Source organism: Cetorhinus maximus, chromosome 20 (assembly GCF_964194155.1).
Source record: "Cetorhinus maximus chromosome 20, sCetMax3.hap1.1, whole genome shotgun sequence".
Classification (NCBI taxonomy): Eukaryota; Metazoa; Chordata; class Chondrichthyes; order Lamniformes; family Cetorhinidae; genus Cetorhinus; species Cetorhinus maximus.
Window position 1 is genome coordinate 1,837,604 of NC_135898.1, and position 13,073 is coordinate 1,850,676.

Below are 13,073 nucleotides of genomic sequence, written 5' to 3' on the forward strand. Positions count from 1 at the left end.
TTAACGTTTCGAGTCCGTATGACTCTTCTTCAGAGCAGAAGTAGGTAAATGATTGGTTGGTGAGTATTTTTCCTCTCCTCTCTCTAAACTAAGCTGAGAAATTAAAACATTCTGGGTGACTATAACAGAAAGTGTTTGAATAAAAGTATAAAAACAGGACAGGACAAAAAGCATTAGTTTACTGGGGCAGTAGATTTATCTGGTACGATGGAGATACAAATATTGTATAAAATGTACAGTTTAATTAGTTAAACACCTTAATTTAACTACAAATAATTGTTGAGTACGGTTTCTAACTTTGAAACCTGATTAGTTAATTCAAACAATTAGGATAGCAGTATAGGTGATGTGTTGCAGCTGTGACATGGGTGGACTTGTGGACACCAGTATAATCACAGCAACCACACCTGCACTTAGCGTCTGCAGCTCCAGGAACTTGGGCTCACAGTTGAGGGGCTGGAGTCTGAGCTTCGGACACTGCAATGCATCAGGGTTACCTGGACACTTGATTCCAGGAACAGTCACACCCCTTAGGTTCGGTACTTCAGACTTAGCCTGTGGTCAGGGACAGGACGGTGTGTATACCAGTGAGGCAGGCACAGGGATCCAGAAGGTAGTGCTGGAGAAAGTGCAGCCCTTGCACTTGTCCAACAGTTTCAAAGTTCTTGCAGGGACTGCAGGAAGTTGAGCTAACTAACCACAGCACCATGGTATAATGGGCCATTCAAGTAGCGGGGAGTAAAAAGGAATGTAGTAGTAGTATGGGATGGCATAGTCAGAGGGATAGGTACTTTTCTCTGCAGTTGACCGTGAGAGTCCCGAAGATTATGTTGTCTGCCAGTGCAGGGTTAAGGACATGTACTTGTGGCTGGAGAAGAAATTAGAGTGAGAGGGAAAGGATCCAATTGTCATGGTCCACCTGATTACCCATGACAAAATTAGCACAGGTTAAATAAGATCAGAGAGTTGGATGCGTGGCTCAAGATTGGTGTGAGAGAAATGGGTTTCGATTCATGGGGCACTGCATTCTTGACAAGATGAGTGGGACAGGAAGGAGCAGAAATTTTAACAGTAGAGAAGCAGTGACAAACATTGAAGGGGATATTTCAGACTATTCAGAATAAGTACATTCCTATTATAAAGAAAAATTCTAAGGGGAGGACCCAGCATCCGTGGTTAACTAAAGATGTTAAGGAAAGCATCAAACTTAAGGATAAAACATAAACTCCGCAAAGATGAGTGGCAGGACAAGTGATTGGACAGAATATAAAAAACGGCAGAGAATAACTAAAAGGTTAATCAGGAGAAAGAAACTAGAGTATGAGAGGAAGCTAGCTAGAAATGTAAAAACGGACAGCAAGAGTTTCTACAGGTATTTAAACAAGAAAAGAGTAAGTAGAGTGAGTGTTGGTCTTCTAGAGAGTGACAGTGCAGAGTTAATAGTAGATAATAAGGAAATGGCAGAAGAAATGAACAAATATTTTGCCCCTGTGTTCACTATAGAGGATAGAAAAACATTCCAGTAATAGCTGCAAATCAGGAGGTGAAAGGGAGAGAGGAACTTGATGACATTGAAATCACTCGGGAAATGGTACTGAGCAAATTGATGGAGCTGCGGCTGGCAAGTCTCCGGGTCCCGATGGACTACATCCTAGGGTCTTAGAAGAGGTGGCTACTGAGGTAGTCGATGCGCTGGTGTTAATTTTCCAAAATTCACTAGATTTTGGAAAAGTTCCATCAGATTGGAAAATAGCAAATATAACCCCTGTATTCAAGAAGGGAGGGAGGCAGAAAACAGGAAACTATAGGCCAGTCAGCTTGATGTCTGTTGTGGGGAAGTTATTAGAATTAGAATTAAGGAAGTTATAGCTGGGCGGTCAGAAGACGGGGGTAGGCAGTGGCCTAGTGGTATTGTTACTGGACTAATAATCCAGAGACCCAGGGTAATGCTCTGGGGACCTGGGTTCAAATCCCACCACAGCAGATGGTGGAATTTGAATTCAACAAGAAATCTGGAATTAAAAGTCTGATGATGGCCATGAAACCATTGTTGCGTGTCATAAAAACCCATCTGGTTCACTAATGTCCTTTTGCTGTCCTTACCTGGTCTGGCCTACATGTGACTCCAGACCCACAGCCATGTGGTTGACTCTTAAATGCCCTCTGAACAAGGTCAATTCGAGATGGACAATAAATGCTGGCCTAGCCGGTCACGCCCACGTCCCATGAACGAATGAAAAAAAAGGAGCTCAAGGCAATTGGAAAGAGTCAGCATGGTTTTCTGAAAGCAAAATCATGTTACACCAATTTATTGGAGTTTTTTAAGGAGTAACATGCGCTGTGGATAAAGGGGAGCCTGTAAATGTATACAGTACTTGGATTTCCAGAAGGCATTTGCGAAGGTGCCACATCAAAGGTTATTACGGAAAATAAAAGCGCATGATGCCCCTACATCATGCGCTTTTACTCCCTAGTAACATATCAGCATGGATAGAAGATTGGCTGGCTGGCAGAAAGCAGAGAGTATGCATAAATGGGTCTTTTTCTGATTGGCAGGATGTGACGAGTGGAGTCCCACAGGGGTCTGTACTTGGGCCTCAACTTTTTAGGATTTACATCAATGACTTAGATGAGGGGAGTGAAGACATGGTAGCTAAATTTGCAGATGACACAAAGATAGGTAGGAAAGTATGTTGTGGACAGGACATGAGGAGGTTGCAGATGGATACAGATTGGTTGAGTGAGTGGGCAAAGAACTGGAAAATCTGGTTTAATGTGGGAAAATGTGAAGTTGTTCACTTTGGCAGGAAGAACAGAAAAGCAGAGAATTACTTAAATGGAGAACAGCTGCATAATTCTGAGGTGCAGAGGGATCTAGGTTTTCCAATACATGAGTCATAAAAAGTTACTATGCAGGTTCAGCAAATAATTAAGAAGGCTAATGGAATGCTATCCTTTATTACCAGAGGGATTGAACGCAAAAGGATGTTGTGCTTCAGTTATACAGGGCATTGGCAAGACTGCACCTCGAATACTGTGTGCAGTTTTGGTCTACTTATTTAAGGAAGGATGTAAATGCATTGGAGGCGGTTCAAAGGAGGTTTATTAGGTTGATAAAAGCAAAATACTGTGGATGCTGGAAATCTGAAACAAAAACAGAAAATGCTGGAAAAACTCAGGTCTGACAGCATCTGTGGAGAGCGAAACAGAGAGTTGATGTTTTGAGTCCGTATGACCCTTTTTCAGAGCTAAAGAGAAGAAATGTGATGGAATTTGTACTGGTTATGGGGGGGTGGAGTAGGTGAAGCTGGACAGAAGGCCAGCGATAGATGGGGACAAAGGAGACATGACAAAGATGTCATGAACAAAAGGACAAAGAGAGTGTTAATTGTAGTGGTAAGGGCTAAAAAAGGTGGCAAAGGTAAGAAAGCAAAATGTGATAATAGTAGAACAAGGGTAAGCGCTCTGAAAAGCACAACATGGAACAAGTAATAGATGGCCCTTGTGGGGGTGGGGTGGGGGCGGTGGTGGGGAAAAAAGGATCGAAAATGGGATAAAAAGGGGGATAAAAAAGGGGATAAAACAATGAATAAAAGGAGAAGAGTCATATGGACTCGAAACGTCAACTCTGTTTCTCTCTCAGATGCTGTCAGACCTGCTGAGTTTTTCCAGCATTTTCTGTTTTTGTTACTAGATTGATAGCTGGGTGGAATGAGCGGGTTGTCTTATGAGGAAAGGTTGGACAGACTGGGCTTGTTTCCACTGGAGTTTAGAAGAGTAAGGGGTGATTTGATTGAAGTATACAAGATCCTGAACAGCATTGCCAAGGTGGACGTGGAAAGGATGTTTCCTCTTGTGGAACTAGAACTAGGGGGCACTGTTTTAAAATTAGGGGTCACCCTTAGGACAGAGATGAGGAGAATTTTTTCTCTCAGAGGGTTGTGCGACTTTGGAACTCTCTGCCTCAGAAGATGGTGGAAGCAGGGTCATTGAATATTTTTAAGACAGAGGTAGACAGATTCTTGTTCGGCAACGGAGTCAAAGGTTATCGGGGGTAGATGGCAAAGTGGAAATCGAAACACAAGAAGATCAGCCATGGCAGAGCAGGCTCAAGGGGTCGAATGGTCTACTCCTGTTTCTAGTTTTCAGGTTCTGAATAGTGCATCAGAGACGAAGATCCACACCGCCTCTAGAGGTAGAGGAATGTTAATCGCAGTTCACTGGATGATTCAGTACTGTCCTGTGTGACAGGGACTTAGATGGGTACATATCAGTCTTCAAAATACCAGCATTCTCACTTGTGCCCTAACACAAACCTAAAAAAGTAGGAGCAGCCTCGTACAGTGTTATGACTGAAGTGATCTGGTGTCTTCTCGCTGCCATAGTCCTCTGTCGGGTCCGACCATAGCAAGTCGCACATCGGCCCAAAGGGTGGTGGCTCTTTAAATCTGTCTAACTGAAAGACAGGAGATGAAGCATTAAAAGCAAGCAAAGGACGTACATTTCTACAACACCCGTCACAATCTCAGGGCGCCATAAGGCCTTTCACAGTCAACCAAGTTTAGACCTGAGGTACAGTCACTGACGTGAGGTAGGAAACTGGGGAGCCAATTTACGTGCAGCAACAGCTAACAATCTGGGGATTTGGGGGACTTAGGGCAGGGAGAGGAAGGGGATTGAAGAATGGGCTGGAGAGTGGGTACAGCAGCATGGTGAGTGGGAGCAGGGCAGAGAGAGAGAGCATAGCATCAAGTTGAACGATACCCTGCTAATCCACGTCAGCGTCTGTGACATCCCATGCCAGCTGGAGGAGGTATCATACTTACTCTCCTAATGTCGTCTAGACTGTGGACATCAGGTGACAAGCCCCCGTGCAGGCAGAGGAACTGACGATTTACTATTGCAGCCAGAGGCAGACAGTCAAATGCACCCATGCAGACGTTGTACAGAAGGTCTGAGTACTTGATTCTACCTGGGGAGAGGATCAAAATATAAATCATATAAATCAACCAAGTTAATATTATATATACTCATTGACTGGCAATCTCCCTCCCTCATACAATCCTCCAAGCCCCTCAGAGTTTACAAAAGGTTCCATGCTTTGAACAGGTATCAATGAATCCACAGTTAAAAAAATTCTCAAAGAAAGTACTCAAGCAGCTTTATAGCTAATGAAATGCTTTTGAAGTGTAGTCACCTGTGGTCATTTAGGAAACATGGCAGCCAAATTATATACAGCAAGATCCCAGAAAAGCACTGACATAAATCAAAACACCTGGTTGAATGATATTACTTGAGGGACTTAGATTGTCAGAAAAATGGCAATAAGACCCCTTTTCCTTTTCCATGCAATCTGTTACACCACCTGAGGGGGCAGACAGGATGGGTCCTTCGTTTAACTTCTCTGACAGCGAAACACTCCTTCAGCGCTATACCAGGAGGGGCAGCCATGTTTCTAGTGTGGGACTTGAACACATGACTCAGTAACCTCGCTCCAAATCAAACATTCTGGTTTCCTCCTGTCAGCGTCGTGGTGTTTCTGCCAGAATCTCTCATGGCTCCCATCTAGTTTTGGGCGAAACATTTCTAACCCTCTTACCCGCCCCTGCCCCACATGGCTCCAGAGAAAACATTCAGGCAATACTCCATGATTTTTTCCTCAGTCATAAACAGTATTTATTGGAGAGCTCTTTGCTGAAGGCTTTATAGGGTCAATTTTTTAAAATGACAATTTTTACTATTGCTCTAATGCTTAAATCCTCCTCCGGCTTGCTTTTCTCATGGTCCTGATCTAATTATTGCTTACCATCTAATACCACTGTCTCAAAACTCAAAATGCTGCTGCCCATATCCAAACTCACACCAAGTCCCATTCTCCATCACCTCTTTGCCTGTTTACCTTGGCTCCAGGACTGGCAATGCCTGAGTTTAAAAATTTTCACTCTTGTTTTCAAATCCCTCCATGGCCTTGTCGCCCTCCCTATTTCGGTAAACTCCTCCAATCCAAGGAGATCTATGCTCTCCTCCAATACTGACCTCTTGCTGATCACCAATTTTAATTGCTCCACAACTGGTGGCTGTGCCTTCAGCTGCTGAGGCCCTAATATTCTTTCCAAAATCTCTCTACCCTTACTTCAAGATCTCCTTAAGATCTAACTCCCTGCCCAAGCTTTTGGTCACCTGTTTTAATATCTGAAGTGGCTTGGTGTCAGATTTTGTTTGATTACACTCATGTGCATTGCCTTGGGGGCAGTGCACTGTCTTCATGTGCAATTTAATTGCAACTTGCTGTTGTACCAGGAAAGTACACTTCATCCTGACTGAGTGCAGAGTCACAGGAATCTGAGAGATTCCTCTTGCATCGACAAACTGGTCAGCTCCCGTCACAGAGGCTAAAAATACTGGGGGAAAACAACTATTTTCCTAACAGGCCATGAGGGTGCCTGGATTAATCCTGGGCCTTTTAGATGAAATATCTGATGCACAGCATACTGTTAGCGGCTTACAATAATACACATTCATTCCAGTCCAGAAGCACAATCCATTAGTTCTCTGGTTTCAGAGCTCAGTAGCTCCAATTCAAAGCTTTGGCAATGACATGATAGTAGCTGGTTGAAGCTGAAGGGCTGCCATGCCATCTGTTACAGGATACATCACAGCCAACAAGCTGTCCCAGTCAGGATCCAAAGCCCCTGCCCAGTTGGAACAGAAAATGGACTTTATACGCTCAAAGTTAGGAATGGAGGGCTTGCATTTATCCAGCTCCTTCGATAGCTTGGGTACTACACTGAGTGTCAGCCTAGGTTATGTGTCCAAATCTTGGAATGGGCCTTCTGGCTCAGAGGGACAGCCTCTATTCACCCCGGCTAACAACTTGATGCCCAGAAGTGTGCCGAGGGTTACAGTGGACTGTTACTGCTGCCTGGCGAGTCCCCTTTAAGAAGCTTGTGTGCACCTCCCCACGATCCTTTTATATCACAACACTGTGGCTGCTTCCAGAACTGTGATAAAAAGCAAAATACTGCAGATGCTGGAAATCTGAAATAAACAGAAAATGCTGGAAGAGCTCTGAAGAAGTCAAACAGACTCTGTTTCTCTCCACAGATGCTGCCAGGCCTGAGTTTTTCCAGCATTTTCTGTTGTTATTTGCTTCCAAGTCTGTGGTGGGTTTTAGGGCAAGGTCTGAAATAGTGCAACATAAATTTTTGTACAACTCCATCAGCGCATCCATTAAAAAGCCAATGAGCTTCTGACCTTCTCTGGCATAACACAATAGGAGAGAATAGTGTCGGGGAGCCTGGTTTGACAGGGTACGGCACCATTTCAAACAAGGGCAGAGAACGCTCCCCACAGTCCTGGGACAATATTTATCCCTCAACCAACATCACTAATAAAAGATGCTCCAGTTATTTCACAGAATCACATAGTGCCGAAGAGGCCCTTTGGCCCATCGAGTCTGCACCGACACTTGAGAAACACCTGACCTACCTACCTAATCCCATTTACCAGCACTTGGCCCATAGCCTTGAATGTTATGATGTGCCAAGTGCTCATCCAGGTACTTTTTAAAGGATGTGAGGCAACCCACCTCCACCCCCTCCCAGGCAGTGCATTCCAGACCGTCACCACCCTCTGGGTAAAAATGTTTTTCCTCACTTCCCCCCCTAAACCTCCTGCCCCTCACCTTGAACTTATGTCCCCTCACGACTGACTCTTCAACTAAGGGGAACAGCTGCTCCCTATCCACCCTGTCCATGCCCCCTCATAATCTTGTACACCTCGATCAGGTCGCCCCTCAGTCTTCTCTGCTCCAACAAAAACAACCCAAGTCTATCCAACCTCTCTTCATAACTTAAATGTTTCATCCCAGGCAACATCTTGGTGAATCTCCTCTGCACCCCCTCCAGTGCAATCACATCCTTCCTATAATGTGGCAACCAGAACTGCACACAGTACTCCAGCTGTGGCCTCACCAAGGTTCTATACAACTCCAACATGACCTCCCTACTTTTGTAATCTATGCCTCGATTGATAAAGGCAAGTGTCCCATATGCCTTTTTCACCACCCCACTAACATTCCCCTCTGCCTTCAGAGATCTATGGACACACACGCCAAGGTCCCTTTGTTCCTCAGAACTTCCTAGTGTCATGCCGTTCATTGAATACTTCCTTGTCAAATTACTCCTTCCAAAGTGTATCACCTCACACTTTTCAGGGTTAAATTCCATCTGCCACTTATCTGCCCATTTGACCATCCCGTCTATATCTTCCTGTAGTCCAAGACACTCAACCTCACTGTTAACCACCCGGCCAATCTTTGTGTCATCCGCAAACTTACTAATCCTACCCCCCACATAGTCATCTATGTCGTGTATATAAATGACAAATAATAGGGGACCCAGCACAGATCCCTGTGGTACGCCACTGGACACTGGCTTCCAGTCACTAAAACATCCTTCTGTCATCACCCTCTGCCTCCTACAGCTAAGCCAATTTTGAGTCCACCTTATCAAATTACCCTGTATCCCATGTGCATTTGGCTTCTTTATAAGTCTCCTATGTGGGATCTTGTCAAAGGCTTTGCTGAAATCCATATAAACTACATCAACTGCACTACCCTCATCTACACACCTCCTCAAAAAATTCAATCAAATTTGTTAGGCATGACCTCCCTCATTTCTTCCACTGAAGTTTATGGGATCTTTCTGTGAGTAAGCGGGCTGCTACATTTCCTACATTGGAACAGTGGCTACATTTCAAAATGTCCTCCATTGGCTATGAAATGCCTTGGGAGGTGCTGAGCTCATGAAATGCGCAGTCTATCTTGGTTTTGCTTTCATGCAGGGAAAGCACTCTCCTAGCAGGGAACCAGTGCAGGCACAGGGTTATTAAAATGCTATTCCGAACTATAATTCAATGTTAATTCTGAGGGGCTCAATTGGCAGGGAGCTGCGGCTACATTGCAAACAAGCTGCTGTGGCTCATTTTCAAACATGATGATAAACAGATGCAGACATCAGTCACGCAATAATACAGGGTTAGCTATCAGGATTAATCCTCAAGGATTATCTATGTAATGATCTATTAAAAAACAGACAGCACAAATACAAAAAGGATGGCCCTTTCATCCAATACAACAGCATCCCAAATCAACTGTGGAAAGCTCCAAAGCAATGGTTTTTAAAAAGCCTCTGACAGCAAACTACATGAACAAATCTAAGCAAGCTGACAGCAGTGACAATCAAAGTAAAACAAATTCACTGCAGAGGGGAACAATAGGACAGTGAGAATGTGGAGATCAGAGGAAAAGAACTGGAGAAGAAGAGAAGGAACACAAAGGGAGCAGTTATTTACTAAGAGCTGTGAACAGTCTGGGCAGAGTCCCATCCAATTCCAGTCCTCATGGTTTCCAGGAGAAAACCTGGCACATGCCTCCCTAACAGTGCCACCTCAGCTTAAAGCACTTAGTCCCTGCTAGAGGAGCTGAGGAATAGCCAGTGGATAAACATCAGCGTGATATAGGGACACAGCTAACACACAACACAGACACAGACACTTCTCTTCCCTTCCTTGACCTCTCTGTCTCAATTTCTGATGATAGACTGTCCACCAATATCCATTACAAGCCTACCGACTCCCACAGCTACCTCGACTACAGCTCCTCACACCCCGCTTCCTGTAAGGACTCCATCCCATTCTCTCAGTTCCTTCGCCTCCGTCGCATCTGTTCTGATGACACTACCTTCAAAAACAGTTCCTCTGACATGTCCTCCTTCTTCCTTAACCGAGGTTTTCCACCCACGGTCGTTGACAGTGCCCTCAACCGTGTCCGGCCCATATTCCGCGCATCCGCCCTCACGTCTTCTCCTCCCTCCCAGAAACATGATAGGGTCCCCCTTGTCCTCACTTATCACCCCACCAGCCTCCGCATTCAAAGGATCATCCTCCGCCATTTCCGCCAACTCCAGCATGATGCCACCACCAAACACATCTTCCCTTCACCCCCCCTGGCGGCATTCCGTAGGGATCGTTCCCTCTGGGACACCCTGGTCCACTCCTCCATCACCCCCTACTCCTCAACCCCCACCTATGGCACCTCCCCATGCCCACGCAGAAGATGCAACACCTGCCCCTTCACTTCCTCTCTCCTCACCGTCCAAGGGCCCAAACATTCCTTTCAAGTGAAGCAGCATTTCACTTGCATTTCCCCTAACTTAGTCTACTGCATTCGTTGCTCCCAATGCGGTCTCCTCTACATTGGAGAGACCAAACGCAAACTGGGCGACCGCTTTGCAGAACACCTGCGGTCTGTCCGCAAGTAAGACCCAAACCTCCCTGTCGCTTGCCATTTTAACACTCCACCCTGCTCTCTTGCCCACATGTCTGTCCTTGGCTTGCTGCATTGTTCCAGTGAAGCCCAACGCAAACTGGAGGAACAGCACCTCATCTTCCGACTAGGCACTTTACAGCCTTCCGGGCTGAATATTGAATTCAACAACTTTAGATCTTAAACTCCCTCCCCCCATCCCCACCCCGTTTCTTCCCACTCCCTTTTGTTTTTTTCAATAATTTATATAGATTTTTCTTTTCCCACCTATTTCCATTATTTTTAAATTTACAACTAATACCTTGTCAATCTTTCCACCCCACCCCCACTAGAGCTGTACCTTGAGTGTCCTGCCATCCATTCTTAATTAGCACTTTTCTTAGATAATATCACCACCTTCAACACCTCTTTGATCCTTTTGTCTGTGACATCTTTTGATTATCTGCTCCTATCACTGCTTGCTTGTCCCTACAACCACCCCACCCTCAACTTCTCTCCCCCCGCCCCCCCACCTTAAACCAGCTTATATTTCACCCCTCTCCTAACTATACTCAGTTCTGTTGAAGGGTCATGTGGACTCGAAACGTCGACTCTTTTCTTCTCCGCCGATGCTGCCAGACCTGCTGAGTTTTCCCAGGTAATTCTGTTTTTGTTACAGAACTCTAGTCACTGTCCAAGTGCAGGCAAGTGAAAACTGAGACTTGCTGCATCTTCAACTTACTCTGCAAGACCACCTAAGTGTTATCTCAGAGTAGCCAAATGACCCAGCTTCCATATACACAACTAACACAAGCATTCCTAACTCAGATAGGAGTGATTCATTCTCTTTATCCAGACTATTTTGTTTGTGTACGTGAGCTGATGGACACATAAGGGCCACAAAGCACCAGACAGAAGAAGTTTCTTCCCTTTTACCTGCAATATACACACACAAGCTAACACTGAGACACAGATAGACCATACAGTAATAAACAGGAGTGAATCCTGCCCTTTTATTCAGCTTGTACATTCAGGAACTGTAACAGAGTAAGTATGCCCTAGTACTGGTCACAATTCCATTTCCCCCATCTATCTCCCACTCCTGCCAGAGCTAAATGTCCACATCCAAACTCAAGTATCGCATGTCTGAGCTGGGAGGAAGGCAAGTCGGTCTGGGCTGGGAGGAAGGCAGGGTCGGTCTGGGCTGGGAGGAAGGCAGGGTCGGTCTGGGCTGGGAGGAAGGCAGGGTCGGTCTGGGTGGGAGGAAGGCAGTCGGTCTGGGCTGGGAGGAAGGAAAGTCGGTCTGGGCTGGGAGAAGGCAGGGTCGGTCTGGGCTGGGAGGAAGGCAGGGTCGGTCTGAGCTGGGAGGATGGGAGGAAGGGAGCCAGTCTGTTTGAGTTTAATGTTTGCTTGTGGGGTATACTCACATTCTTGCTTGAAGGTGAAGTACTCAGTGAGGTGTCTGCATTCATGATTTCCCCGCAGCAGAAACAACGTGTTCGAATGGTGGATCTTCAGAACCCAAAGCATCAGCACACACTGCAGAGAAGAAATCTTTAACAAGTGAAGCAGAGACAAGCAGGCTGGAGAGGCAATTAGATAGGCATGAGGGTACAACATCAAAGATGTCAGGGAAGAACAGGAAGGGAGCAGGGTTAACATCAGTAGAGATACAGTCAGTAACACAGGGCGCTGGGTGGAGAGGGGTTACTGAGTGACAGTGTGAGGGAGCTGGATTAACATCAGTAGAGATACAGTCAGTAACACAGGGTGCTGGGGGGAGAGGGGTTACTGAGTGACAGTGTGAGGGAGCTGGATTAACATCAGCAGGGATACAGTCAGTAACACAGGGCGCTGGGTGGAGAGGGGTTACTGAGTGACAGTGTGAGGGAGCTGGATTAACATTAGTAGAGATACAGTCAGTAACACAGGGCGCTGGGGGAGAGGGGTGACTGAGTGACAAAGTGAGGGAGCTGGATTAACATCAGTAGTGATACAGTCAGTAACACAGGGTGCTGGGGGAGAGGGTTTACTGAGTGACAGTGTGAGGGAGCTGGATTAACATCAGTAGAGATACAGTCAGTAACACAGGGCGCTGGGGGAGAGGGGTTACTGAGTGACAGTGTGAGGGAGCTGGATTAACATCAGTAGTGATACAGTCAGTAACACAGGGTGCTGGTGGGGGAGGGGTGACTGAGTGACAAAGTGAGGGAGCTGGATTAACATCAGTAGAGATACAGTCAGTAACACAGGGTGCTTGGGGTGTTAGGGGTTACTGAGTGACAGTGTGAGGGAGCTGGATGAACATCAGGAGAGATACAGTCAGTAACACAGGGTAATGGTGGAGAGGGTTTTTTCTTTGAAAGTGGGAGGTTATAAATATTCTCCCTTAATTTAATTATCCAATCCCTTTTTTGAATGGCAGTATTGAATCTGCTTCCACCGTCCATTCAGACGGCACATACAAGAGCACAACAGCTTGCCACATAAAAAATTCTCAGCATCCCTCTAGCTCCTCTGTCTTAAATCTGTATTCTCTGGTTACTGCCCCTGAAGCACTGAAAGTTTCTCCTTATTTACTCAATCGAATCCTCCCAATGCTGAACACCTCCAAAGATCTCCTCTTAACCTCTGCTCAACAACAATCTCAGCTTCTCTAGTCATTCCTTGTAATCGAGTTCCTTATCCCTGGTTCTCAACTGGAACCTCAGCCTAACTTCTCCCTTTCGTTACTGCCTGAGTCTACTTTGTTCTGAATTCAACCTCG

At 45.7% G+C, this 13,073-nt stretch overlaps 1 protein-coding gene across 4 annotated transcripts in view; it reads right to left on the bottom strand.

The window, feature by feature from the left end:
- LOC144694786 (serine/threonine-protein phosphatase 2B catalytic subunit gamma isoform-like) overlaps positions 1-13,073 on the bottom strand; it is a 47,389-nt gene that overhangs the window by 15,139 nt on the left and 19,177 nt on the right. For 3 of the 4 annotated variants that reach the window (XM_078565378.1, XM_078565375.1, XM_078565377.1), the window contains 3 exons: positions 11,734-11,860; positions 4,827-4,972; positions 4,317-4,456 (listed from right to left, as the gene is read on the bottom strand). In XM_078565378.1, coding sequence (XP_078421504.1) covers positions 4,317-4,456; positions 4,827-4,972; positions 11,734-11,860 — 413 coding nt within the window. The remainder of the gene's footprint in view (positions 1-4,316; positions 4,457-4,826; positions 4,973-11,733; positions 11,861-13,073) is intronic. The other variant, XM_078565376.1, reaches the window with a different exon arrangement.